The 23,803-nt window shown below is 50.9% G+C and overlaps 1 protein-coding gene across 1 annotated transcript in view; it reads right to left on the reverse strand.

Annotated features, from left to right (window-relative positions):
• The window catches only part of PACS1 (phosphofurin acidic cluster sorting protein 1), a 149,931-nt gene that overhangs the window by 16,376 nt on the left and 109,752 nt on the right, over positions 1–23,803 (reverse strand). The window contains exons 2-10 of the mRNA XM_070360108.1: positions 22,789–22,876; positions 11,629–11,718; positions 10,560–10,685; positions 8,193–8,337; positions 7,864–7,955; positions 7,672–7,752; positions 3,995–4,054; positions 3,050–3,210; positions 2,625–2,718 (exon numbers count right to left, since the gene is read on the reverse strand). Coding sequence (XP_070216209.1) covers positions 2,625–2,718; positions 3,050–3,210; positions 3,995–4,054; positions 7,672–7,752; positions 7,864–7,955; positions 8,193–8,337; positions 10,560–10,685; positions 11,629–11,718; positions 22,789–22,876 — 937 coding nt within the window. The remainder of the gene's footprint in view (positions 1–2,624; positions 2,719–3,049; positions 3,211–3,994; positions 4,055–7,671; positions 7,753–7,863; positions 7,956–8,192; positions 8,338–10,559; positions 10,686–11,628; positions 11,719–22,788; positions 22,877–23,803) is intronic.

Consider the following 23,803-nt stretch of genomic DNA (forward strand, 5'->3'; position numbering starts at 1 on the left):
TGTAATAATTTGTGTTGGCAGAAATACCTTCTGGTTCTAGTGATCAACTGAATTCTCTGAAATTTGGGGAACAAAATGGAAGGTTAAGGAAAAAGAAACAAAAAGGCTACGAAATCAGGGAGAGAGGACGAAAGCTGGGTGGCAAGTGCTCGCCTGCCTACAGTGCACCAGCCTCGTATGTTTTCCCTCGAACGTCTCAAAGTTCGCTGTGTGAAGAGCACAGCCTAGCTCTGTAGTTCCCAAAGTGCCTTTCATACTAAAGGATTCCAAAGTTCCACACCCACATCAAGACATATGGGGCTCTTCAAAATAGAAATATCACAGAGAACCAGCAAAGTCTGAAATTTGGCCAAAAGAATCAGAATTTGAAGGACTCACTAAAAAGACAACTGGAGTCTATCAATTTCAGGAGTCCGGAACTGGAATGGCTCCCAGGGCCCAGAGTAACAATGGCAACGCTGCTTACATACTGCTGCTCCCCCTGCTGTAAACCAACCCAAGCACCAATCAAGCGCCACGCTGGAGGTTTTAGCTGCCTTCTCCCACTGGATCTTCACTCTGCCTTGCAAGGCATGTCCTTTTTACATGCAACTTGTGGACGAGGACACGAAGCCTTGGTAACTGCCCAGGACAGTCAGTGGAATGATAAGAGTCAAGAGTCAGACTCAGAAGACTGACTCCAGAGTTTGTGCTCTCAGCCCAACCCTGCCCCAAAGCAATGTTCTGCCTGAAGAAGGGTCCTTAGGCCATCACACTGTCAAGACTGACACTCCATTGCCTTCTGACCTAACTGGGCTCCTATGCTGACACCTTTTGTTCAATCGCTCAATCATGTCTGGTTCTTTGCAACCCCATGGACTGCAGCTCGCCAAGCCTCCCTGTCCTTCACCATTTCCCAGGGTTTGCTCAAACCCACGTCCATCGAGTCGGTGATGCCATCCAACCGTCTCATCCTGTTGTTCCCTTCTCCTCCTGCCTTCAATCTTTCCCAGCAGCTTCACTTTACGAATACAGCACCCGAGGCCCAGAACATCAGTTGATTTTTCTCTTTAAATTCTGTAAGTCATGCAACTGAGACTAAAAGCAGAGTCTACAAATTGCATCAACCCAGAGACAGCTTCATTAAGATAGTTTCCCTTACTGGTTGACTGACAACGATCCCTAACATTTCCTGAGTGTTTGCATATGTTAGGCACCAGGCTTAGTGCTCTGGGGTGCTATCTCAGTTCATAATTTGCTTGCACTGTATCACAGGAGGGCCCTTGTTCTGCATTCTGAGGATGCCTGGAGTCAGTCTCCCTCTGGCCAGGCCCCAGGTTTCTCTCTGGAAGAGTCCGCCCCTTTTATTTACATTTGCAGTGGACTCTGGCCCCCGTAGCCAGTGATCCGTCCACGTGGACAGTGAGGACTCAGCAGGGCCACTCATTAGCCCCACCAGAAAGAGCCGCTACAAGGACATCCTGAATAGAAGCAGCAGCCGTGTGAGGCCTCCTCCGCGCCGGATCACAGGAACCTGGGCTGGAAAGGCTGAGAGCGCGGGGTCTGCAAGGGGCAGGCCTGAGGTTTCTCCGCAGGGATTCTCGGCGGGGCCTGCCAGGGCCCATCCCACGTTTGCTCGCTAAGACCACGTGGTGCCGCTGTCCTAGGGCCCGACCACACGTGCGGCGCCTTCAGCGGGAGGACGGATAAGGCGGACGACAGCGCCACCTGGTGGCAGCAGTCAGTCAGGCCGTCTCTGAGCCGACGGTTCGCCGACGCCCGGGAATGGACGGGGGTGGGGGCGAATGGAGGGCCTCACGGGCTTCAGGATGTTTCCTCACAGGCTCATACTTATTTGCTGGGTTAGTTTTGTATTTTCTTTGTTAAAGCAGCAAGAGCAGGAGGACTTAAAAGATTCAGTTTCCTTGGTCTACAGAGAAGACACTGGGCTTTCAGCTGCGAACCAAAGACCCTACTAAAATCCGGCAGTTGGCTGTAAACGAGGGCAAGGAGAGCTTCCAAGGGCCTGAGGCGGGTGCAGCATCAAGACGGGCTCCTGCTCTAATGCTCCACGGCTGGGGAGGCCTTCCAGGAGGGGCAGGGCGTGGTCCGGGGTGAGGCTGGGCTCTGGGGGGCTCCGGCTCCCTCTGGCTCAGCAGGCCAAATAAATTCTCGATTCTGTGAGGGCGCTGCCCACTTCCTCAGCAAAGCCCACGTAATTTCTCCTGAACAGACCCTGGGCGTTTCCTGCCCCATCCCTTCCCCGCCTGGAAGCAGAGTCGCTACCCCTGGCCGGATGCCACACTCCCAGCTACCACGTGACGGGCTCTGAGGGGAGGTGTCAAGGCACCGCGTGCTTTGGAGGGAAGGCTCCAGGTCATGGCGGGAAGAGACCAAGAAGGACATCTGCCCGGCCACAGCAGTGCCCTCAGAGCACTAAGCGCCCGGAAGGACTGAGATGACAACCGAGGTTGAAAAAAGATGAGACCACTCGCAGGTCCCAAATGAGCCGGGAGCAGAGGACCCAGTGTTACCCCAACTCCCCCAGCCCCGCTCTGCACGCCCGCCACCCTTTGTTGTGCAGGAGACCCCGTGTTAAGCCCACTCCCTGGCCCCGCGCCCCCACCGCCCTCGGCCGTGCTCACAGGGCTGGTGGTGTCTTTGCCGAGGCTGCCCTTGCTGTTGAGGCTGCCGATCTCCGTCTGGGAGCTGGACTGTGACATCCCCTCAAAGAAGGGCCTGTGGATGGCAAAGAACCACAGCCAGGGTCAGTCAGGGGCCACCAGGCCCCAGAACAGCAGCTTGTGGTCAGCCGGGGAGAGCTGGTGTTCTAGAAAGACTGAAAACCCGGGCTTCAAGGATGTTGGGAGGAAGAGACACAGCAGAGGCTGGACAAGGAGGGGCCTGGACTGAAGGACTGCAGAGAGTTCTAGGGGGCTTCTGTCAGTTAAACAACGACCTCTATCCAGAGGGCTGGAGGTTCGTCAAGGGTGAGGAGCCAAGATCCCCTGCTCATGGGGGAGGGGTCTGGAGACAGTGCGGCCTCGGGAGGCCGGGCTGCAGGCCTCACCTGAGCTTGGGCTTCGGCGTGCTGAGGACACTCTCTGTCTCCTCCATCTCGGGGCCACTGTCGCTGGGGTTATACATCTCCAGGCTGTCATACAGTTCGTCCAAGTCTTCTTCCACTTCTCGAATCTGCTCCCGGGACACATGTTCCAGCCCGAAGCCCACCTGTGGGAGAAGACAAAACCTCTGAGCTGGGGGCTACCCCTGTCCACAACATGGAGACAGGCAACTTCTTCCCACGGCTACCCTGCCCAGTCCCCTCAGGGGACTTGCCATAGCTTCACCCTCCTCAGGGTGGTCCTGGTGGCCCTTCTGTGATCTGACCCTGAGAGCAGGACATGGTGAGGGCCAGGGTTCCCCCTCAGTGCCTCCCTGGTGCTCCCCACGAGGACCCAGCGTCAGGAAGAGGAGCGGGAGCGAGACCATGCTTTTCCAGAGAAACAGGCTGGAGAAAACTCGGAAGCCTGGGACCCTGGCAGGCTCCTGCTGCCCTCCCCTCGAGTCCACAGGGGACAAGTCTCCAGTCTCAGTCCACTAAGGAGACAGCCTGTGAGGACCGGCTCCGGCCTGCCGGAGGTCCGGCTCCAGGGGTCGGGGGGATACTGCTTCTCTAGTGGCCAGTTCCTGACGCCACGGAGAAGGCTCCCACCTCAGATTGCTCCTCACGATGTTCCCCTCGGGGCAGGACGGAACACTGAACAACGGCACTGCCAGACACCCTACACCGGAGGCCTGGAATTAACCCACGGCGGGGAGGACCAGGCGCCCCGTGCTCAAGACAGCGGAACCTCGGGCGCCACCTGTCAATCTCGCCTCCTTCCAAGTAGCTACCGCCTCACGTGGGGGCCTGGAATCTCGCCTCCCAGTGGCAGCACCGACTGCGCCCCGGGAACCAGGGCGACACTCCAGAATTCCACTCACAGTCCGGCTTGGGAGTAAGGGCTCGTACCTCGTCTGAAACTTTAAACCGCTTCAGGAGGGCCACAAACTTCTGCTTGATGTTAGGTTGCTGTAGGGACAAAGCCACAGAGGTTCTCAGCCAGCAGCCCCATGTGGAAGGCGATCACTTGTTGGAAGGGTGACCGAGGGCCCGCTTTTGTAAAGAGCTGGGGGAGGACACTGGTGGGGACAGTCTCTACCCTGGGACCCCACCCCACCCCAGTAACTCCCCACCGTCACCTCCTGCTCATCCCTTTCTCTAGTCTTTCAGAAACCCGGTGCTGACAGGTGAGCGCCACCAGTATACACACAGGCTCCTCAAACTCGACGTTTTTCCGTGCATCCCCTCTCTGGGTCCCCCAGTCACCAAGGCTGACCTGGAATCTCTCCCCGCACCTCACCTCCCGGCCCAGGGCTGCTGGCCCCTACTCTTGTCCACCTGCTTCCATCCAGCCCCCCTGGGGCCACAACTGCCCTCCACCAGTCCCCTCCACCCCACCTCCAGTCTCCTTCCCTCCAGAGTCCACGGTGGCTGCTCCACAGGCAGATACCCCCAGTCACTCCCCAGGTGATGGCCTTCGAGGGCCCCAGAGCCTCTTAGCGTCACCGTGTGTCCACTGAGGGCTGGCACTGCCTGTCCCCAGCCTCGCCCACCATTAAACCCCTCACAACCCGCTTAGGTGGGAACTAACTGCTTCAGTTCAGTTCAGTTCAGTCGCTCAGTCGTGTCTGACTCTTTGCGACCCCATGAATCACAGCACGCCAGGCCTCCCTGTCCATCACCATCTCCCGGAGTTCACTCAGACTCACATCCATCGAGTCAGTGATGCCATCCTGCCATCTCATCCTCTGTCGTCCCTTTCTCCTCCTGCCCTCAATCCCTCCCAGCATCAGAGTCTTTTCCAATGAGTCAACTCTTCGCATGAGGTGGCCAAAGTACTGGAGTTTCAGCTTTAGCATCATTCCTTCCAAAGAAATCCCAGGGCTGATCTCCTTCAGAATGGACTGGTTGGATGTCCTTGCAGTCCAAGGGACTCTCAAGAGTCTTCTCCAACACCACAGTTCAAAAGCATCAATTCTTCAGTGCTCAGCTTTCTTCACAGTCCAACTCTCACATCCATACATGACCACTGGAAAAACCATAGCCTTGACTAGACGGACCTCTGTTGGCAAAGCAATGTCTCTGCTTTTCAATATGCTATCTAGGTTGGTCATAACTTTCCTTCCAAGGAGTAAGCGTCTTTTAATTTCATGGCTGCAGTCACCATCTGTAGTGATTTTGGAGCCCCCAAAAATAAAGTCTGACACTGTTTCCACTGTTTCCCCATCTATTTCCTATGAAGTGATGGGACCGGATGCCATGATCTTCGTTTTCTGAATGTTGAATTTTAAGCCAACTTTTTCACTCTCCTCTTTCACCTTCATCAAGAGGCTTTTGAGTTCCTCTTCACTTTCTGCCATAAGGGTGGTGTCATCTGCATATCTGAGGTTATTGATATTTCTCCCGGCAATCTTGATTCCAGCTTGTGCTTCTTCCAGCCCAGCGTTTCTCATGATGTACTCTGCATGTAAGTTAAATAAGCAGGGTGACAATATACAGCCTTGACGTCCTCCTCTTCCTATCTGGAACCATACGACTCTGCAAAGCTGTGTGTGTATGGTGCCCTCCTGCTGGGCCTTTCATATGGTAACTTCTGCCTTGACTAAACCTTGGCCGCAAATCCATGTGGTGAAGGCCTGTTGACTCTCAGAAAACCCGGCATCTTTCGGCATCTCGCCCGTGAAGTTGTCCAGCTCAGAGTCGTTCACTTCCCCTCTACTGCCGTGGCGGCCCTGACACAGTACTCGTCTGATGCCGGCCCTACACCGTCACGGCCACTCGTGAAAATGTGTTTGTGTCAGTGGACACTGTGAGTTCCCTGATGGCACAGACCAGGCCTTCCTTATCTCTCCGTGTCCGACCCCAGCTCTGGTGACTAGTCTGTGGCTACCAGCACCTCCTGACTGGACGGCAGACTCGCCACCTGGGGATGGAGGAGACTGACTTGTGAGGGCGACTGAGCTGGGCCTTCGGGAAAGGGCGGGGCTCCCGTCGGCAGCAGGGCACCCGAGCAGAGGAAGACTGGGAGCCATGGTGACCGAGACGCAGGACCGTTCAGCCAGCGCGCCTAAAACAAGTGCTGTCGGTGGAGAGAGGACGAGTGTGTACAGGAGACAAGAAGGAAAGAACAGTTCCTCTCAAACTCTGACTGGAAAGCCCTGCAGTTAACAGCAGCAACAAAAACACCCTCGGGGGTGGCTATCAAAGGAGTGCGGAGCACTGGTTGAGTGACCGGTGAGGCTGGATGGACAGGAAGAGGCGGCTATAAAGCCCCAGGGGCACCCAAGGGAAGAAAATGGGACTTCTCTGTGGCTATAGGGCAGGAAAAAAAAATTGGCGGGAATCAAAAAAGAGATGCCTCACCCATCATCAAAGCACAAGTGGGGCTGGAGGCCGGGCCGGGCCTCCCTTGGCCTAGGAGCCCAATCAAGGGTGAGAAGCCTGAGGACAATGAAATGGTTCAAACGTGCTCTAGACGTCGCTAGAGCCCAGGGACGGCCCAGGACGCCTGGAGAGGGGACAGCATGCCTCACAGTGGACCAGGCTCAACCAGGCTCAGACACACGCACTGGGAAGGTCTGGCCTCTGCTTATTTCACTCCTGAAGGTGGCAGGAGTCTCTGCTCTCAGGGTCCCCAGGCTGGCTCTGCCCAGAGACGATCAGGATGCCTCTGGGGACTGATGAGACCGGAAATTTCTCTTCCAAAAGTAACACTTGTGACTCTCCTACACTTTGGCACTGGAGCCCAGAATAGGTCAGATTTAACCTAGAAATTCAGGTATTAAGCATCAGGAGATGCAAGAGATGCAGGTTCGATCCCTGGGTCAGGAAGACCCCCTGGAGGAGGGTATGGCAACCCACTCCAGTATTGCTGCCTGGAGAATCCCATGGACAGAGGAGCCTGGTGGGCTACATACAGTTCATGGGGTCACAAAGAGTCGGACACGACTGAGTGACTGAGCGTGCTAGTATCTCAGTCCAGGAGTCTAATTTCACCAAAAGCAGTGGCTCCTTAGGAAATCTTATGCAGGAGACAGATTCCATGGGCATTTGGTCTCTAATGTCATGGATCTATTAAGGCAGGCATGATACCAAGCCCACAGTTTCAGGCACTAGCCTATTATTTCTGGGTAAGTTCAACAAATGATCTGAAGTGGAGATTCTCCTAGAGAGGACTGGACTTCTCTATGCAGTGGACAGTATGAAATCCACAGTGATCACCTGGAGGGGAGGCAGGCTGTCTGAGGGGCTCTGCTCCCCAAGGAAGCATCTGTTCCAAAGCCTACAACAAAGTTTCTCAACCTTTCTTCTATCCTAAGAGAGCCCGAAGAATGTGACAGACTGCCATCAGGAATGCCGGTTCTCTACCACAGTGATTGGTGTTGGAGGAGGTGGAGGTGCTGGTGGAGGAGAATGTGGTACCAAGGGGTGTATCAGAGCCTCGAGGGGACGGCCCTGTGTGGATGTTATTGATAAAAAGAAAAAGCTCCCAGGAAGTCTGAAAACACCACTCCCATCCTACCCCTCCCCTCTCAGCCCTGACTGGAAATCTTGGTGGAAGCGTTCCCCGGACCTTGGCGGCTCACCCTTGTGATGGCGGACGTAGAGGTGAGTTTCCTCCGGGTCTTCTTTACTTTCCGCAGATCCTCGTCCTCGTAGAACAGGTCCTAAGCGGGCAGGGGATGGAATGAGGTTGGGAAACCCCAACCCCAGGAGGTTCTGGAGGGTCTGGAAGGGCTTCCCGGCCGGCGTGTGTGTGAGGGCCTGTGCGAAGTTACCTGGCCGTGCAGCGGGTCATCACTGCCCTCCTGCTCCGATGAGAAACTCTCCTCCTCTTCCTCAGAGTAATTGTCAACATCAGGAGAACGGTCTGGAAAACAGACACCTTAGTAAGAGAACCTCGCAAGGGGGAGACCTGGCCTGGCGGGGGCCTCTGGCTGGCTGGCGTCCCGCGATCCTCAGGTGGCGATTAGCCTGGGGTAGAGGAGAGGGCCCCGGCCCCCTTTTATTTTCAGGGACCCCTAAGCTCCTCTTTCCCAGGAACACTGTATTTCCCAGGGTGGAGATCTGGGGGTTGGGCAGGGCTTTCCGACACCACTCATCTTACCAGACAGCTTGGATTTGATCCCCTCGTGGTCGATGGGCTGGCTGGACAGGGAGTAGATCTTTATTTCTGCCACAGGCACGGAGACATCCTTTACGTTGCTGTGCAGGCCGAGCACCAGGGCGCCTTCGTTCGGGTGTTGCATCACCTACGAGCACAGGCGGCCATGGACGTGCCTCACGCAGAGCCCCGAGTGTGGTGCGTTTTCACAGATCCCAGCGGACATGCGAGCCCCCGGGAACGGCATTCTGCTAACACATTTTCTTTCTCACTCTCCCCCGCCTGCTCTTCTTCTATTGCCTTCAGCCTCACTTTACCATTTTTTGGCTGCGCAATTCAGCCTGTGGGATCTTTGTTCACCGACCAGGGATTGAACCGCTCGACAACTGAACCTCGACAACTCAGCAGTGAAAACACAGAGTCCTAACCATTGGACTGCGAGGGAATTCCCTTGTCTCACTTTATTTTTAAAATACTTCTTTATCTGTTTGGCTGTGTTGGGTCTTAGGTGTGGCATGTGGGATCTTTCATCAGTGAGCCCAGGCTCAGGAGTTGCAGTACGAGGGCTTAGCTGCCGCATGTAGGATCTTAGTTCCCTGATCAGGGATCGAATCCGTGTCCCCTGCATTGAAAGGCAGATTCTTAACCACTGGACCGCCAGGGAAGTCTCTGTGGTCTCATTGTAAAACTGTCTCCAGAAGTGCCAGTCACAGTTCTGGTCGTGTGCAAAGAGATAAAAGTCAAGGCCTGAGATACAAAATGGCTGCTCCTCTCTAGGACTGCAGTTAAGTCTTTCACAGAGGAACCAGCTCTTAGGCTCAGCGGTGGGGGTGGCGCCTGCAGACCGTGGCCATCTGCGCCTGGCAATGAGAGAAGGACCTAAGGGCTCAACACGGCTGGCGAGACACGGCGTCCACAGCCTTTGCAACCCCAGGTCCTCGTTCTGATACAAAACATGAAGATGACGGAAAGGTGCGCTGGGACTACCTCACCTTTTGTTGTGGCTGCAAAATTTTTTCCTATTTGAAGTATGAAAATATAGAAATACGTTTTAAAATTGATTTGTAGTCCCTTTCTTCTTCCCCTTCATCTGGGCTGAGAAGATTTGCTGAGCATACAGGAGAGCCTCACAAACAAACAGACTGAAGGAATGGAGAGGAGAAAGGCTGGAGGAGCCCAGGGGTGCTGACTGGAACTGACTGGAATGTGAGCGCACATCTAAGGATTAATAACTGACTCAGGCAAGAATAAATAACAGAAACTAAAACTACGAAGATATGAGCAAAAAAGAGACTGTTACAGAGTCCTCAAACATCTGCCTATAAAATGTTTTTTTTCATTGCTAAGAACAAAATATGTGTTAATTAACTTTATATTGGAAATGCTGGCATACATCATCTTCAATTAGCCGAGCGATAAGACAGCCTCACCAGTAACAGGACAAGTCGACTCGGAGTGCTGCCTGCATTACTGTTGTGGTAACTCTGCCAAAAACCTGGAAGCTGAACGTGATCTTCAGAAAACATCAGACAAACCCGGACGGAGGAACATTCAATAAAGAAACCAGCTTGTCCTCTTAAAAAAATGTCAAGGGCATGGGAGACATGGGAAAAATCTGAGGGACTGCAGGTCAAGGGAGACCAAAGGGACAAGCAAATGCAGCCCACACTCCCAGGTGAAGCCCTGGGCCTGTGAAGGACGTTCCCGAGCCACGTCAGTGTCCTGATCTTCATGGTGGGTGGTGCACACACGTGAGAGTATTCCTAAGAAATTGACACAGTGCATACTAATGTGTGGGCTTCTCAGGTGGCTCAGTGGTAAAGAATCCGCCTGCCAAGGCAGGAGATGGGGGTTCGATCTCTGGGTCAGGAAGACCCTCTGGAGGAGGCCATGGCCACCCACTCCAGTATTCTTGTCTGGAGAATCCCATGGACGGAGGAGCCTGGTGGGCTACAGCCCGTGGGGTTGCAAAGAGTCGGACACGGCTGAGCGACTGAACAGCAACAACATATTAACGTGTAATGGGGCATCCTGTCTGCGGCTCACTCTCGGTGGCTCAGAGAAGTGAGCAACACGCACACGGTGTGCACAGGCGAGAACTGAAAGGCAGATGTGCCAACACCGGAGAGTCTGGGTGCAGGGCAGACGGGAATCCTTCTTATTATTAGAAGTGTTCTCTGACATTTTTAAAAAAGCTAAAGAAAAAACTTTTTGTGAGCAAGGAAGTACTGGATAAAAAGAGGCACGTCCTGGATTTCCAATAAAATAATTAGTTTGTAACCTGGAATAAAACAGCCAGGGGGTGGCAGGCTTGGAAGAGCCCCAGCTGGGCCGGGGTCTCTCTCAGGCTCTGAAAGGCCACCCTCTCACCTCTGCCATGTTGATGAGCCCCACGGCCAGGGTCTTATAGCCCAGGATGGTCCGGTTCTTGTAACGCTTTCTCCTCTGCAACATGATCTGCAGCTTGTTGGCATCTCGCTTTAGGAAATGAGGGTACTGCCGGGCACAAAACAGAGACAGGCAGTTAGTCAGAGAGGGAGGTCCTCAGTGGGGTCTAGTCCTGCTGGAGGACGCATCACCATCCTCTGCTTCCCTGGCTCCCCTCCGTATGAGGGGGTGATGGGGATCACTGGCTCCCCTCTGTATGAGGGGGTGACGGGGGGTGAGAGGAGCATCTGGTTCTGTCCAGCACCGGGCTTCCACTCTGCAGCTAGTGGTCCATACATGTTCTGAAACATGGCCTCTTTCCTTGCCAGGTGATCGAGCGTTCAACCTGGGCTACTGGGGTTATGAGGAGAGACAAGACATACGAGGATGGATAAGGAGGAGAAGGGATGGGACGGAGGCTGCAATACGAGGGCAAAATGAGACTGAAGGAGCACGCTCTCCTTCGGGGAGCGGGGACACAGATTACTAGGGAGAGGAGATGGGGAGGACTGTGGTAGACGACGGGGCCAACAGCCCAGGCCAAGGAAAGAGGATGTGATGCACACTAGTCCACAGGATGGAAAACGGCAAGGTCCCACTGTATAGCACAGGGAGCTATAGTCATTATCCTGTGACAAACCAAAATGGAAAAGAATGTGAAAAAGAATGTATACATAATACAGGAAACAAACAAGAAAAAGGAGAAACTATAGGTATGTGTACACAAAATGGAGTCACTTTGCTACACAGCACAAATCAACACGTTTTAAATCAACTACAATTAAAAAAAGAAGAATGAGACATGGTGTACTTTGCAGCAGCCCATCCAGGTCTCAGTACCCGTGGTGCAGCGGCCTCAGAGATGGCGCTGGCCATCCAGGCAGGCCACAGAAGCTCTGGGTGACATTAAGCCATTGGGCTGTTCTCGGATCAAATGATCTCCAGATCAGAGCACTGTTCGAGACCAGGGGGATATGGCATATTAATGACCTAAGACAGAGCAGGTTCTCACCTGAAGGGAGAAGGTTAACTGGAGCTCTGTCTCCACCAGTCCACTGGCTGGAAGGATGATTTCGTTAGAGCGAAGAATCCTTTTTGAACCCTGAAACCAAGACAAAATAGGTCAAAGCTGCATCACCAAAAATCAGACCAAAAGAAATACTATGCTTACAAACACCACCTAAACTCTACGAAGAATCTTACCAGTTCAGATATTCCATCAGTCTTTGCTGTACTTGATTAAAATCAAGCCACTACCGTAGACATGATTTTACATTATGCTGTTTACAAAGGGTTTTCACATTAAAATGACATGTTACTGCACTCGAGTTCTCCTTTCCCACTGCCCCTGAGGGAGAGGCAGCAAGGTTGCCCCAAAGCATGGCAGTTCACCCCAAGGCGTGGCAGTTCTCCCTGAGGCTCCTCGGCCACCCTCCTCCCATCGGACTGGCCACGCTGTCCTCTCTCTGGGCCTTTCGGCATGCTGCTTTCTCTTCCTGGGTCCTCTCTCATGCTTAAACACACAGCTCACCAACTCACTTCCCAGTCTCAGCTTTGATACAAATTTTCCCCAGGAACTTTTGCTTTAAGCACCGTCCCCACTAAACCTTGCACTGGGTTAGATACCCTAGTGTTTTTCGTTCTTAAAGAAAAATAAAGTTGGGCTAAACTGTTCCTCAAAGTAAAAAGAGACCAGCCGGAGGTCTGAGGAATGACAGTAAATTTGTAAAAATTACTTAAAAAAATTAAGTTTAATTTAACATGGTGAAGTGACCAGATCTCCAGCACACCGATGGACGAGTTAGTAAACGTTACACCCGTGTAGCCCACATCTGTATCAAAATGTACAGGATCTCTATCACTCCGGGAAAATCCCTTGGACCCCACTCTCCAGTCAATCCTGCACCCCTCCTCAGAGGTGAGTGCTGCTGACTCCTCTCACCAGAGATCTATCTTTCTTGCTCTAAAATACCACATAAATGGAACCACACGGCGTGTACTATTTGGGTGGCCTTCTTCTGCCCAACATTTATAATGTGTCTGAGGTTCACATAGGCTGTTGCGTGTATCACATTCCCTTGGACTGCCCAGCAGAATCCTGTCCCACGAACGTACCACGAGTGGCTCCCACTGTCCTGTTGCTGAACATTCACACCTGGGGCGTTTCTAGTTAGCAATCACTACGGCTAAAGCTGGCATTCTGATTTTCATGTGTTTGTTTATTTCTATTTTACTTTTTTTTTCAGCAGGTCTTGGTTGCCGTGTGTGGGCTCTTTCGCTGTGGTGCGCAGGCCCTGCACTGGCGGTGCTCTGGCTCCAGTAGCAGTGCACGGGGCTTAGCTGCCCTGCAACATGCGGGACCTTAGTCCCCTGCTGGGGCTCCAACCCGCGTCCAGTTGCATTGGCAGGTGGATTCTCAACCACGGGACTAGCAGCGAAGTCCCAAAGCTACCACTCCAGTACAAGTCTGTGTGGAGGTATTTTTTCTTGGACCCCTAGCAGAGGGATGGCTGGGCCTCAGGGTAGACGCACTTGTAGCTTTATGAGAAACGACTAGACCTATTTCTAAAGCGTTGCTGCCATTTTCCACCTGCAGCTGCAGAGTCCGCAACTTGTGGGCAGTGGGCGTGGTCTGTCCAGGACACATGGATTCTACTGCGCATGTGCAGAGGACCACTCCGCGGCACTTGGCGTCTCCCTGGTGACTCATCCTCTGCAGCGCCCTCCCAGCCATTTATTGGTCGTTTGTAAATCTCCATTTATGATGAGCCTGATCAAACTTCTTTGTCCGTGTTGTTCATCATGTTACTCGATTGTAAGTTTTTTTAATTTGTACAAGAATTTGCCAGATACATGAATTGTAAATATTTTCTTGCCTATTCATTTTCTTAATAGTATCTTTTGATGAAGTATTTAATTTTGATCTTTTTTTTTCTTTCTATGATTAGTGCATTCTGGGTCCTAGCTAAGAAATCGTTTTCTAATTCAAGGTGGTGAAGTTATTCTGCTATACTGGAATAGGTATTCTGCTGTTGTCCTTTAGAAATGAAACTTTTATTTTTATTTTTTTTAGAAATGAAACTTTTAGTTTTAATTTTTAGGTTTCTTACATATCTCTAATTTTTGCTTTTATAAAATGCAGGTTTTGGAAAATGCAGGAAGAAAAATTTCCTAAATGTAGTATTTCACAATGCTTTTATAATTATAATACCATTATATTATGCCAATTAAAAATAATAACCTGGAGAAGGAAATGGAAACCACTGCAGTATTCTTGCCTAGGAAATCAGCATGGACAGTGAAGCCTGGTGGGCTACAACCCACAACGTAGCAACTAAACAACAATAACAACAACAAATAATAAAGGAAACTCTGCTTCATGTGTTAGATAACACTTTTTGTAACCTCTATTATGACCAAGAGTCTTGACAAAGTTTTCACCTGAATTTATTTAGGCTCTTAGGATTTAAGAAGTCTCTGGACAATGAATCCGAGAAATGCTAAGAATCCAAAATGTGGTTTATATATAGCAGTGGTTTCAACCAGGGGTAGGAGACATTTGGCAATGTTTACAGATATTTTTTGTTGTTACCAGTGGGGGGTGTGTGTGTGTGAGTGTGATGTTTCTAGAGGGGAGAGGCCTGGGCTGCTGCTGACCAGCCTGCAGGGCACAGGACGGCCCCATGAAACTGCTGAGAAACCCTGCCCCCTCTGCTGCTTCTAGGTGTGACCGCAGGGCTTGGCGGTGGGAGGGAGTCCTCCCTGCTCCTCAGCATCAGCTCTAGAACACTCTCCCTTCCACCTCCCCCAAGTCCCACCCTGAGTTGCTGCCACTGCCTCTCTTCTTGGCTGTTGTTGTTCTTTCTTTTTTCAAATTTTTGTTGTTGTTGTTCAGTCACTCAGTCATGTCCGACTCTTTGCGACCCCATGGACTGTAGCATGCCAGGCTTCCCTATTCTTCACCATCTCCCGGAGTGCTAAAACTCATCCATTAAGTCGGTGATGCCATCCAACTATCTCATTTTCTGTTGTCCCCATCTCCTCCTGCCTTCAATCTTTCCCAGCATGAGGGTCTTTTCCAGTGAGTCAGGTCTTCACATCAGGTGGCCAAAGTATTGGAGCTTCAGCTTCAGCATCAGTCCTTCCAATGAATATGCAGGACTGATTTCCTTTAAGACTGACTGGTTTGATCTGTGTGGACTCTGGTTTGATCCAAGGGACTCTCAAAAATCTTCTCCAACATCACAGTTCAAAAGCATCAGTTCTTTGGTGCTCAGCCTTCTTTATGGTCCAACTCTCACAAGCATACATGACTACTGGAAAAACCATAGCTTTGACTATACGGACCTTTGTTGGCAAGGTAATGTCTCTGCTTTTTAATACTCTGTCTAGGTTTGTCATAGCTTTTCTTCCAAGGAGCATTTATTTTTGGCTGCACTGAGTCTTTTTTAAAAAATTAATTAAATTTTGGTTGTGCTGGGTCTTCATTTCTGTGCTTGGGTTTTCTCTCGTCGTGATGTGAGGTCTTATTGCGGTGGCTTCTCTTGTTGCAGAGCACGGGCTCTAAGGCACCAGGCTTCGGGAGTTGTGGCACATGGGCTTAGCTGCCCCCCAGCATGTGGAATGTTCCTAGATCAAACCCGCACCCCCTGTACTGGAAGGCAGATTTGTAGCTGCTGGACCACCAAGGAAGCCCTGTGTTCATTTCCTGACTTCAGTCCATCATGCACTGTTCCTCTCCCCAGCACCTGTCCCACCCTAACAGTTCATGGTTTTGACACGTGCACTTTCGGACACCCCAGCCTCTAAACCCCTCTCCCAGGGGTCTCGTCCTCACCGTTGTCCGAGTCCTGCACCCACTTGATCACACTCTGGACCTTATCATTACTGATACTGATGACTGAATCTCCTATGTCACATGACCTAGTCTCTGATCCCCACTTCCTGTTCTTTTGAGCTCATTCTCTCTGGTGTGTCAACAACAATCCTTCAAACCCACTAGGCCTACGACCCAGTGATCCTCCCATGTTTCACTCGTCCTCATGCCCGCTGTCCCCTCTGCTCACTGCTCGGCTGAAATGCCACCATCTGGACAAGCGGTCCCTGCCCACCCCGAGGGCTTCTGCCCGCTGCTGTTCTCCGTGCTCACCAGGCTGATTCCAATGCTGTATAAATCCGGTGGCACGAGCTGAACATGCCTGGAGAGAATCAGATGATCTGCTCTCTGTTCTGACTTTGACTTTATGATCCCAAACGTGACGTGGGCCTGCGGGGCTGCCCGGTGATCACATTGCATTTTCCCCAGTCTGGACACTCGCCCCTTCACTCCATCCTCACGCCCCAAACACCTCCCCACCCCTGCCTTCACGATGAGCTAACAGCCCTGATTCCCACTGTGCCGAGAAAACTGAAGTGACAGGAGAAGAGCCCCTGCCACACGAGCTCCTGGCCACATCTGTGTGGCCACAATTGCCCCCCTCGGTCACACCGGGGGGCTCCCGGCTCCCACCCCCCACCCCACCTCTCACCTCCTGCTCACTGACTCCAAGAGGCTCTTCCAGTCATTCTTTCCTCTCGCATACAGTCAACTTTGCTCTCTCTTCTGGATTATTTCCATTAGCAAACAGGTTACTGATATTTCTCTCATTAAAAAAAAAATCCTCTCTTGTCCCCACATGCCCTGCTGGTTACCGCCCCACACCTCGCCTTCCTGTTACAGCAAACTCCTCAAGAGCCATCTATTTTTGCTCTTGAAGACTTCTCTCGTTGTCTCCTAGCTGCGCTCCATCAGCCCTCCTACCTGCACTATTCCCACCACGGCTGCCATCCTCAGAGTCTGAGAACCTCCACGGGGGATTCCTCTTCCTCCACTGATCTGAGTTCTGACAGGGCCCGTCACTCCCCCTCCGGCCCCTCTTCCTTCCCGTGGCCTCCCGCACACCGCACTTTCCTGGATTTCCTCTCGCCCTCAGCTGTTCTTTCCTGGTCCCCAGGTCAGGTCCTTCCTTTGTCCCTCGGCCTCGATCTCTAGACAAGCTCTCTTCTCTGTATCCACTCCCTCCAGTCCCGAGGAGTTCATCCATCTTCTGGTCTCAGATAAGCTGACGACTCTCCAAACTGTCTCTCTCCCAGACCACTCTTTCCCGAACTCTAAACTCGCACAGTCAACTGTCTATTCAATTTCTCTCCTAGGATGTTTAACAGCCACCACAGATACAATGTGATGGGCTGAATTCCTGGATCTTTCCCCCTAAACCGGCTTCACCCACAGGTTTCCCCATCTCACTTAAAGGCATCTCCACCCTTCCAGTTGCTGAGGCCAAAGCTTGGGTGCCGCCCTCATCTCCTGCCAGAATCACTGTCAGAGCCTATCAGCTGATCTTCTTGATTCCTCTTTCTCACTGACAGCCTGTTTTCCACATAACAGCCAGAACAATCCTATCACTTCCCTGTTCAAAACCCTCCAAGTCTGGACTCCCTGGTCATCCAGTGTTGAAGACTCTGCACTTCCAACGCAGGGGTGTAGGGAGTATGGGTTCAATCCTTGGTTGGGGAATGGGGAAATGCTGGAAACACTAGAAACAGTGACAGACTTTATTTTTTGGGGCTCCAAAATCACTGCAGATGGTGACCGCAGCCATGAAATTAGAAGATGCTTGCTCCTTGGAAGAAAAGCTATGACAAACTCAGACAGCATATTAAAAAGCAGAGACATTACTTTGCCAACAAAGGCCCGTCTAGTCAAAGCTATGGTTTTTCCAGTAGTCATGTATGGATGTGAGAGTTGGACCATAAAGAAGGCTGAGCATCGAAGAATTGATGCTTTCAGACTGTGGTGCTAGAGAAGATTCTTGAGAGTCCCGTGGACTGCAAGGAGATCAAACCAGTCAGTCCTAAAGAAAATCAATCCTAAATATTCACTTAGGGGACTGATGCTGAAGCTGAAGCTCCCATACTCTAGCCACCTGATGTGAAGTGCTGACTCACTGGAAAAGACCCTAATGCTGAGAAAAAGACTGAAGGCAGGAGAAGAGGATGACAGAGGATGAGACAGTTGGATGGCATCAACAGACTCAACAGCACTGAGTCTGAGCAAGCTCCTGGAGATGGTAAAGACGGGGAAGCCTGGCATGCTGCAGTCCATGGGGTCGCAAAGAGTCAGACACGACTGAATGACTGAACAACAAATGCTGCAGAGCAGCCAAAAAATAAACAGAAAAACGAAACCCTCCAATTCACACAGAATAAAAGCCAGAGACCTTCCCATCACGGCATACACCCCATCCCCCGATCTCTCTGCCCTCCCCTCCTCTTCCTCTCACTCCCCTCCAGCCTCAGGCCCTCCTCCTTTCTCTCCATCCTGCCAGCACCTCCCTGCTCAGGGCCTCGCCCTGGCTTCTCCCTCCAGGTATCTGCACAGCTTCCTCCCTCACCTTCTTCAAAGTCCCTGCATGAAAGCCATCTTCTCAGTGAGGCCACCCGTGACCACCACATAACTTCCTCCACCCCTGGGCGTGCTCCATCCCCCACCCCCACTGGGACGTATCATCACCTTCCAACAGCAGCGGCCCTCATTATCTGAACTCTCACTATCTAAATGTGTGCTGTAAATTCCCGTAAACGTTTCCATCCCAAATGCATTATCTGAACCGCAAACTTGTGAACGTGAACCTATGTGCGCCGGTAAGAGGATGTAGATGCAGGGCAGCTTACAAGGGCACAGCCAGCTCTGGCACTTTCAGAGCCCAGCACAGTACTAGTCTCGTCTTTACTGCCCTCCAGCAAAGATTCGGCTCCTCGTGGGTCCCAGAATTTGCTTCTTCCAGGTGCCAGGCACTACCAACTTGGGTCCAAATTCAAAATTATCTTCAGTATCTTTTTAAATCTGTAGCATCGTATATCTTCATTTGCAGTACAGAAGCAGAACAGTTTGTGTCTGATACTATAGTACCATTGACATTTGGGATTGGTCTGGTGGCTCAGATGGTAAAGAATGTGCCTGCAATGTGGGAGACCCAGGTTTGATCCCTGGGTTGGGAAGATCCCTGGAGAAAGGAATGACTACCCAGTCCTGGAGAGTTCCAGGGACAGAGGAGCCTGGTGGTCCATAGTCCATGGGATCACAAAGGGTCAGACACAACTAAGCAACTAAAACTTTCACTTTCATAGTACCATTACTTATGACACATAAAAATACCCATTAATGAGTCTTAATGTATTAAAGATTAGGTTACTAGTGTTTTAAATGCTTATTTTTTAAATAGAGAAATTCTTGGTGGATTGTTGGGCATTCCCTGGTGGTCCAATGGGCGTGTGTGTGTGTCCACATGTATACACCTACATATATAGACACACACACCCACGTATATACATACATATATATATATAATTCTAATCTTCACTTGAAAACTCAAATGTCATTTATTTTACTGGCCAAAAAATATTCTCAGTTGTCTCCCCTCAAAGTGACAGGCTCACATTGTTCATTTTCAAGAAACAATCTTCCAGATTCCTGAGTCTGAGTAACAGTTTGTCTGTAAGCCCTTCTTGCCACACGAACAGTGTTCTGTGAAATAGCAGCTACTTCAAGACACAGCTCAGTCGTCAGGCAGCTTCCTCCGTGAAGCAGGAGTGCTGTGTGCACATCTCCATTTCATCACGCAGACTATTCAGAAGGCGTGTGCTCCAGGGCTGAGACAAAATAAATGAACAATTCTTACTGTCCTTCAAGGACATTCTTAAGCAAACCTGGCCTTTCACCTCTTCCTCGCAGTCTGTGATGGTGGACGCACGATGACAGCTGACACGCTGGAAGCCGCCCTGGTGTGAGGGAAGGGCCAGCTGTTTTGTTAGAGGAAACACTGAAACTGCCCACCCTGGCCAGGGGCCATAGCAGCCATTCGCAGGAGTTATTTTAAGACAGGCGGTCCTGGTAAGGAACATGGAACTAACAAGCCAGCACCCACCGGAAGAATTTGCGAAAGGTCAAAAGGAGACACACCAGACTGTATGTCGTACCAACATCCCGGGTCCCCCTCGAGGGCATCCATCTTGGCTGAGCGATGGCATGCACCCCCTGGAAGCACCCTGAGTCAGAATGATTGGCCAGAGACAACCTGGAAACTAATCCCATCACCATAAAACCTGAGGCTGCGACCCACGTGGCAGAGCGGTCCTCCTGGGTTCCCTTTCCCTGTTGCTCTCCGCCCAGGCATCTCTTCCCAATAAAGTCTGCTTTTTCAGCACATGTATCTCCTCGGACAATCCATTTCTGAGTGTTAGACAAGAGCCTGCTCTCGGTCCCTGGAGGAGGTCCCACTTCCTGTAACAGTTTCGTCAACCACTGCTCTTGTAACTTCAGTGCAAATGTCAACATGGTGGAAAGGCCAAGTAAAGTCACAGTACTATCATGAGAACAGTTTTGACCTCCTGTGTCCTGTGAGGGGGTCTTGGGGAGCCCAGGCTCTGCAGACCCTATTTTGAGGACAGCTGCTCTATCAGCAGGTAAAGGTCCTTAAAGGCAGGAGTTTGGGTCTGTTTTGTTCGCTGCTGAATCCCCTGTGCCAAGAACAACGCTTAGCCTGTAACAGGTGCTCCATAAATATTTATTAGATGAATATGTAAATGAATAAATAAGTGACTGGATAAATGAATGTGTTAACATCTGTAATTACTTTCAGCTGCTTGGAAGTCGAGCAAAAAATTTCGGATATTTGTAGTTTTTGGGTATAATTTAAAATTTTACAGAATGTTAAATATTTGATTAGGAAAGAAAAGAAATTATTTCTTTTGGCAAAGGCATTTAACTGCGAGGAAGGCAAAAACAGCAGGGAACTTTCCAAACCACACCAACAGTGTTTGCACTGGAAAGCACTGGCTTTTAGCAAAGGAAATAATTCCTGAAAACTGGAACGCTGCCCGTGACCTAGAAACGAGTGTGAAATTGGGAAAGGAGGAAAAGACACAAGTTTCCACTCGCCCATCACGGCCCCTCACTTGCTTTTTCAATTCATGGTGTCTGGAAACATCTCACAGAATTGGGAGGAATTATCCCTGGTGGCTTAGGTGGTAGGGAATCCACCAGCCAATGCAGGAGACCTGGGTTAAAAATCCCTGGGTCTGGGAAGATCCCCTGGAGAAGGAAATGGCAACTCACTCCAGTATTCTTGCCTGGGAAACCGTATGGACAGAGGAGCCTGGCGGGCTAGAGTTCATGGGGTTGCAAGAGTTGGACACGACTTAGTGACTAAAGGGCTTCCCTGGTGCCTCAGATGGTAAAGAATCTGAAAAGTGAAAGTGAAGTCACTCAGTCGTGTCCAACTCTTTGTGACCCCGTGGACTGTAGCCCACCAGGCTCCTCCGTCCATGGGATTCTCCAGGCAAGAATACTGGAGTGGGTTGCCATTTCCTTCCCCAGGGGATCTTCCCGACCCAGGGATCGAACCCAGGTCTCCTGCATTGCAGGCAGACGCTTTAACCTCTGAGCCACCACATTAGATTAAAGAATCTGCCTACAATGCAATAGCTGCTGCCGCTGCTGCTAAGTCACTTCAGTCATGTTCGACTTGGTGCAACCCCACAGATGGCAGCCCACCAGGCTCCCCCATCCTTGGGATTCTCCAGGCAAGAACCCTGGAGTGCGTTGCCATTTCCTTCTCCAATGCACAAAAGTGAGTGAAAGTGAAGTCGCTCAGTCGTGTCTGACTCTTAGCGACTCCATGGACTGCAGCCTACCAGGCTCCTCCATGCAATGCAATAGACCCGGGTTCAATTCCTGCATTGGGAAGATCCCCTGGAGAAGGAAATGGCAATGCACTCCAGTATTCTTGCCTGGAGAATTCCATGGACACAGGAGCCTGGCGGGCTACAGCTCATGAGGTTGCAAGAGTCAGATAAGACCTAGTGACTAAAATCACTATGCACGGAGATGAACAGGGAGTTTCAATGTAAGCGACACACAGAAATCACAAGGAGTAATTAAAATGTTTCAAGTGTTTTTTAATGTGTGTTTCATGTAACTGCACCAGGTCTTGGGTGCCGCACTGGGGCTCTTCAGCGGGGGCGTGTGGGACTTTGGTTGTGGCAGGTGGGATCCAGCTCCCTTGACCTGTGCCTCCTGCACTGGGAGTGCAGTCTTAGTGCTACACTGGACCACCAGGGAGTCCCAAAATGTTTCAGGTTTCGAGGACTAAACTAATATAATGTATTTATCTCAGAAGGAGAACTGAGGACTTCAGTGTATGCTTCACGTACTATGAAAATGCTACAGACGTGGGTTTTAATGAAGCCAAAAAACTGCTGCATAACAGGTGAGCCAGTAACCAACATCCTGGTTAGCAGGGAGTGGCCATGCAGCTCACTGTTTCTCCAAGAAACAGAACTCCATGAACCACAAGTACACTGTTCCTAAGCTGGAGAACTCCATCATCTCATGGATCCAGAGGCTCTTCAGACTCTCAGTAAGGTAGAGGGACCGTCATTAAAAAGGCTTCGGTTAAGTAAGGTCCTTTGTTGCAGTTTAACGACCACGCATGTGATGACTCTCTGCTTTCTACTTCTGCCACTTGGAAATCACCTGGCAAAACAGACCCCTTGACCTTTCTGGAGCTCGGTTTCTCCTGAAACTGAAATTCCAGAATGCTTAGAATATGAATCTTGGTGAAATATTTTGGGTCCCTTGGAGATACTGAGTGAGTTCAAGGAATTAAATGTGGGGATTTCTCAGAAGACGAAATATCCCAGTAAATTTTAAACTGTCAAGCCTGAAATAATAACCTATAAATATCTTTCACCCTGTGGAAAACCGCCAAAGCTGTCTCCCCAACCCATATATCTGCTTATACCCAGAAATCCCAGGAATAAGACCGAAACCTACACTTGCCATTCTAGTAATTTCTGAATTTCTTGATCTTCATGCTAATCCTGTTAATAGGCAGGGCAGGGAGAGCCACTTTTATCCTTCAGACAAAGAAACTGAGTGCTTTAACTAAGGGGCAGAACTGAGATTCAGTACTATGTGAGCCGGACCGCCTTCCCACAGTTGCATCTTCTTTGCTAAGTGACGGACTCAGCAAAGGATGCTGGTCTCCTACCAGCATCTCTGAAGCCCTGACATGGGCACAAGGTTATCCAGCTTCCGTGGGCCCTGAGCAAACAATCCTGCTCAACTCACCTGCAGCTTCACAGCGATGACCACCGAGTTAAGATCTTTGTCCATTTCTTTTAGCATGACGAGTTTCTTCAGGGTCAAGCTGAACAGCCTAGAAAAATTTAGAGAAAGAAGGTCCAGTCAAAGGTAAGGAACTTATGAGAAAAGAGATACACCTTCTGTTGCGGAAATGCTGCTTTACCTAGAGGAAGAAAGTTAGAACGCTGTTTACTGCGTCCGTCATCAGTAAAAGAGTACTCTTCTTATTTAACCTTTGTACTTGCTCAGTGTCAAAAGGTATATTATTCTATGAACTTCTGTGGATGTCCCTTTATCTCCAGCAAATACCATCATGCCTTTTCACTTCTAATACGTAGGAGCAGTTTCGGTGGGAGGGGCTGGGGGCATCAATGTTTACTTTGCTTGCCCAGCTCCTCCCCCACCTTTCGGTCTAATCACCTGCGACACACACAGACGCAAATCTGTATCAACAAGGAGATGATCCGCACAAACAGAACAGAAGCCTTTTGGCAGGAAACGCTTTCAAAGACCACAGGTTTGATTTCCGCCAAACTTGCATCAAACATGCAGAAACTCTTCAGGGCCATGATGAGGACATGCCCCTTAATTAAAAGCAACAGGGCTGTCCCTCATTCTGGATTCTCAGAATCTCTAGTCTGACTCAACTTTGGCCTCCAAGGCAGGACGACTCTGGACTTCTAGGGGGAGCCGCGAGGGAAACCTCAGATGCTGCTCTCGGCTCCTGGGCTGAGTGGTTCGTGTCCTTTTGCCCTCGTCTCTGCGGGACTGAGAAGCACACAGATGCTGCTGACCCGAGTCAGGTCCTCGGGCCCCCGACGCGGTCCTGCGCTCATATCCCCCTGCCTCCCAGTCCGTCTCATCTTTGTGCTCCCTCCTCACGCTCTAAGCTCCAGTAGCCCTGAAATCACCTCTGTTCCTCTGAGGCCCACACTCGCTCACCTCTGGGCCTTCTACCAAAGGGCAGGGCACAGGACGGCCACTCGGCAAATATTTGTTA

This window comes from Bos mutus, chromosome 22 (genome assembly GCF_027580195.1).
Source record: "Bos mutus isolate GX-2022 chromosome 22, NWIPB_WYAK_1.1, whole genome shotgun sequence".
NCBI lineage: Eukaryota > Metazoa > Chordata > Mammalia > Artiodactyla > Bovidae > Bos > Bos mutus.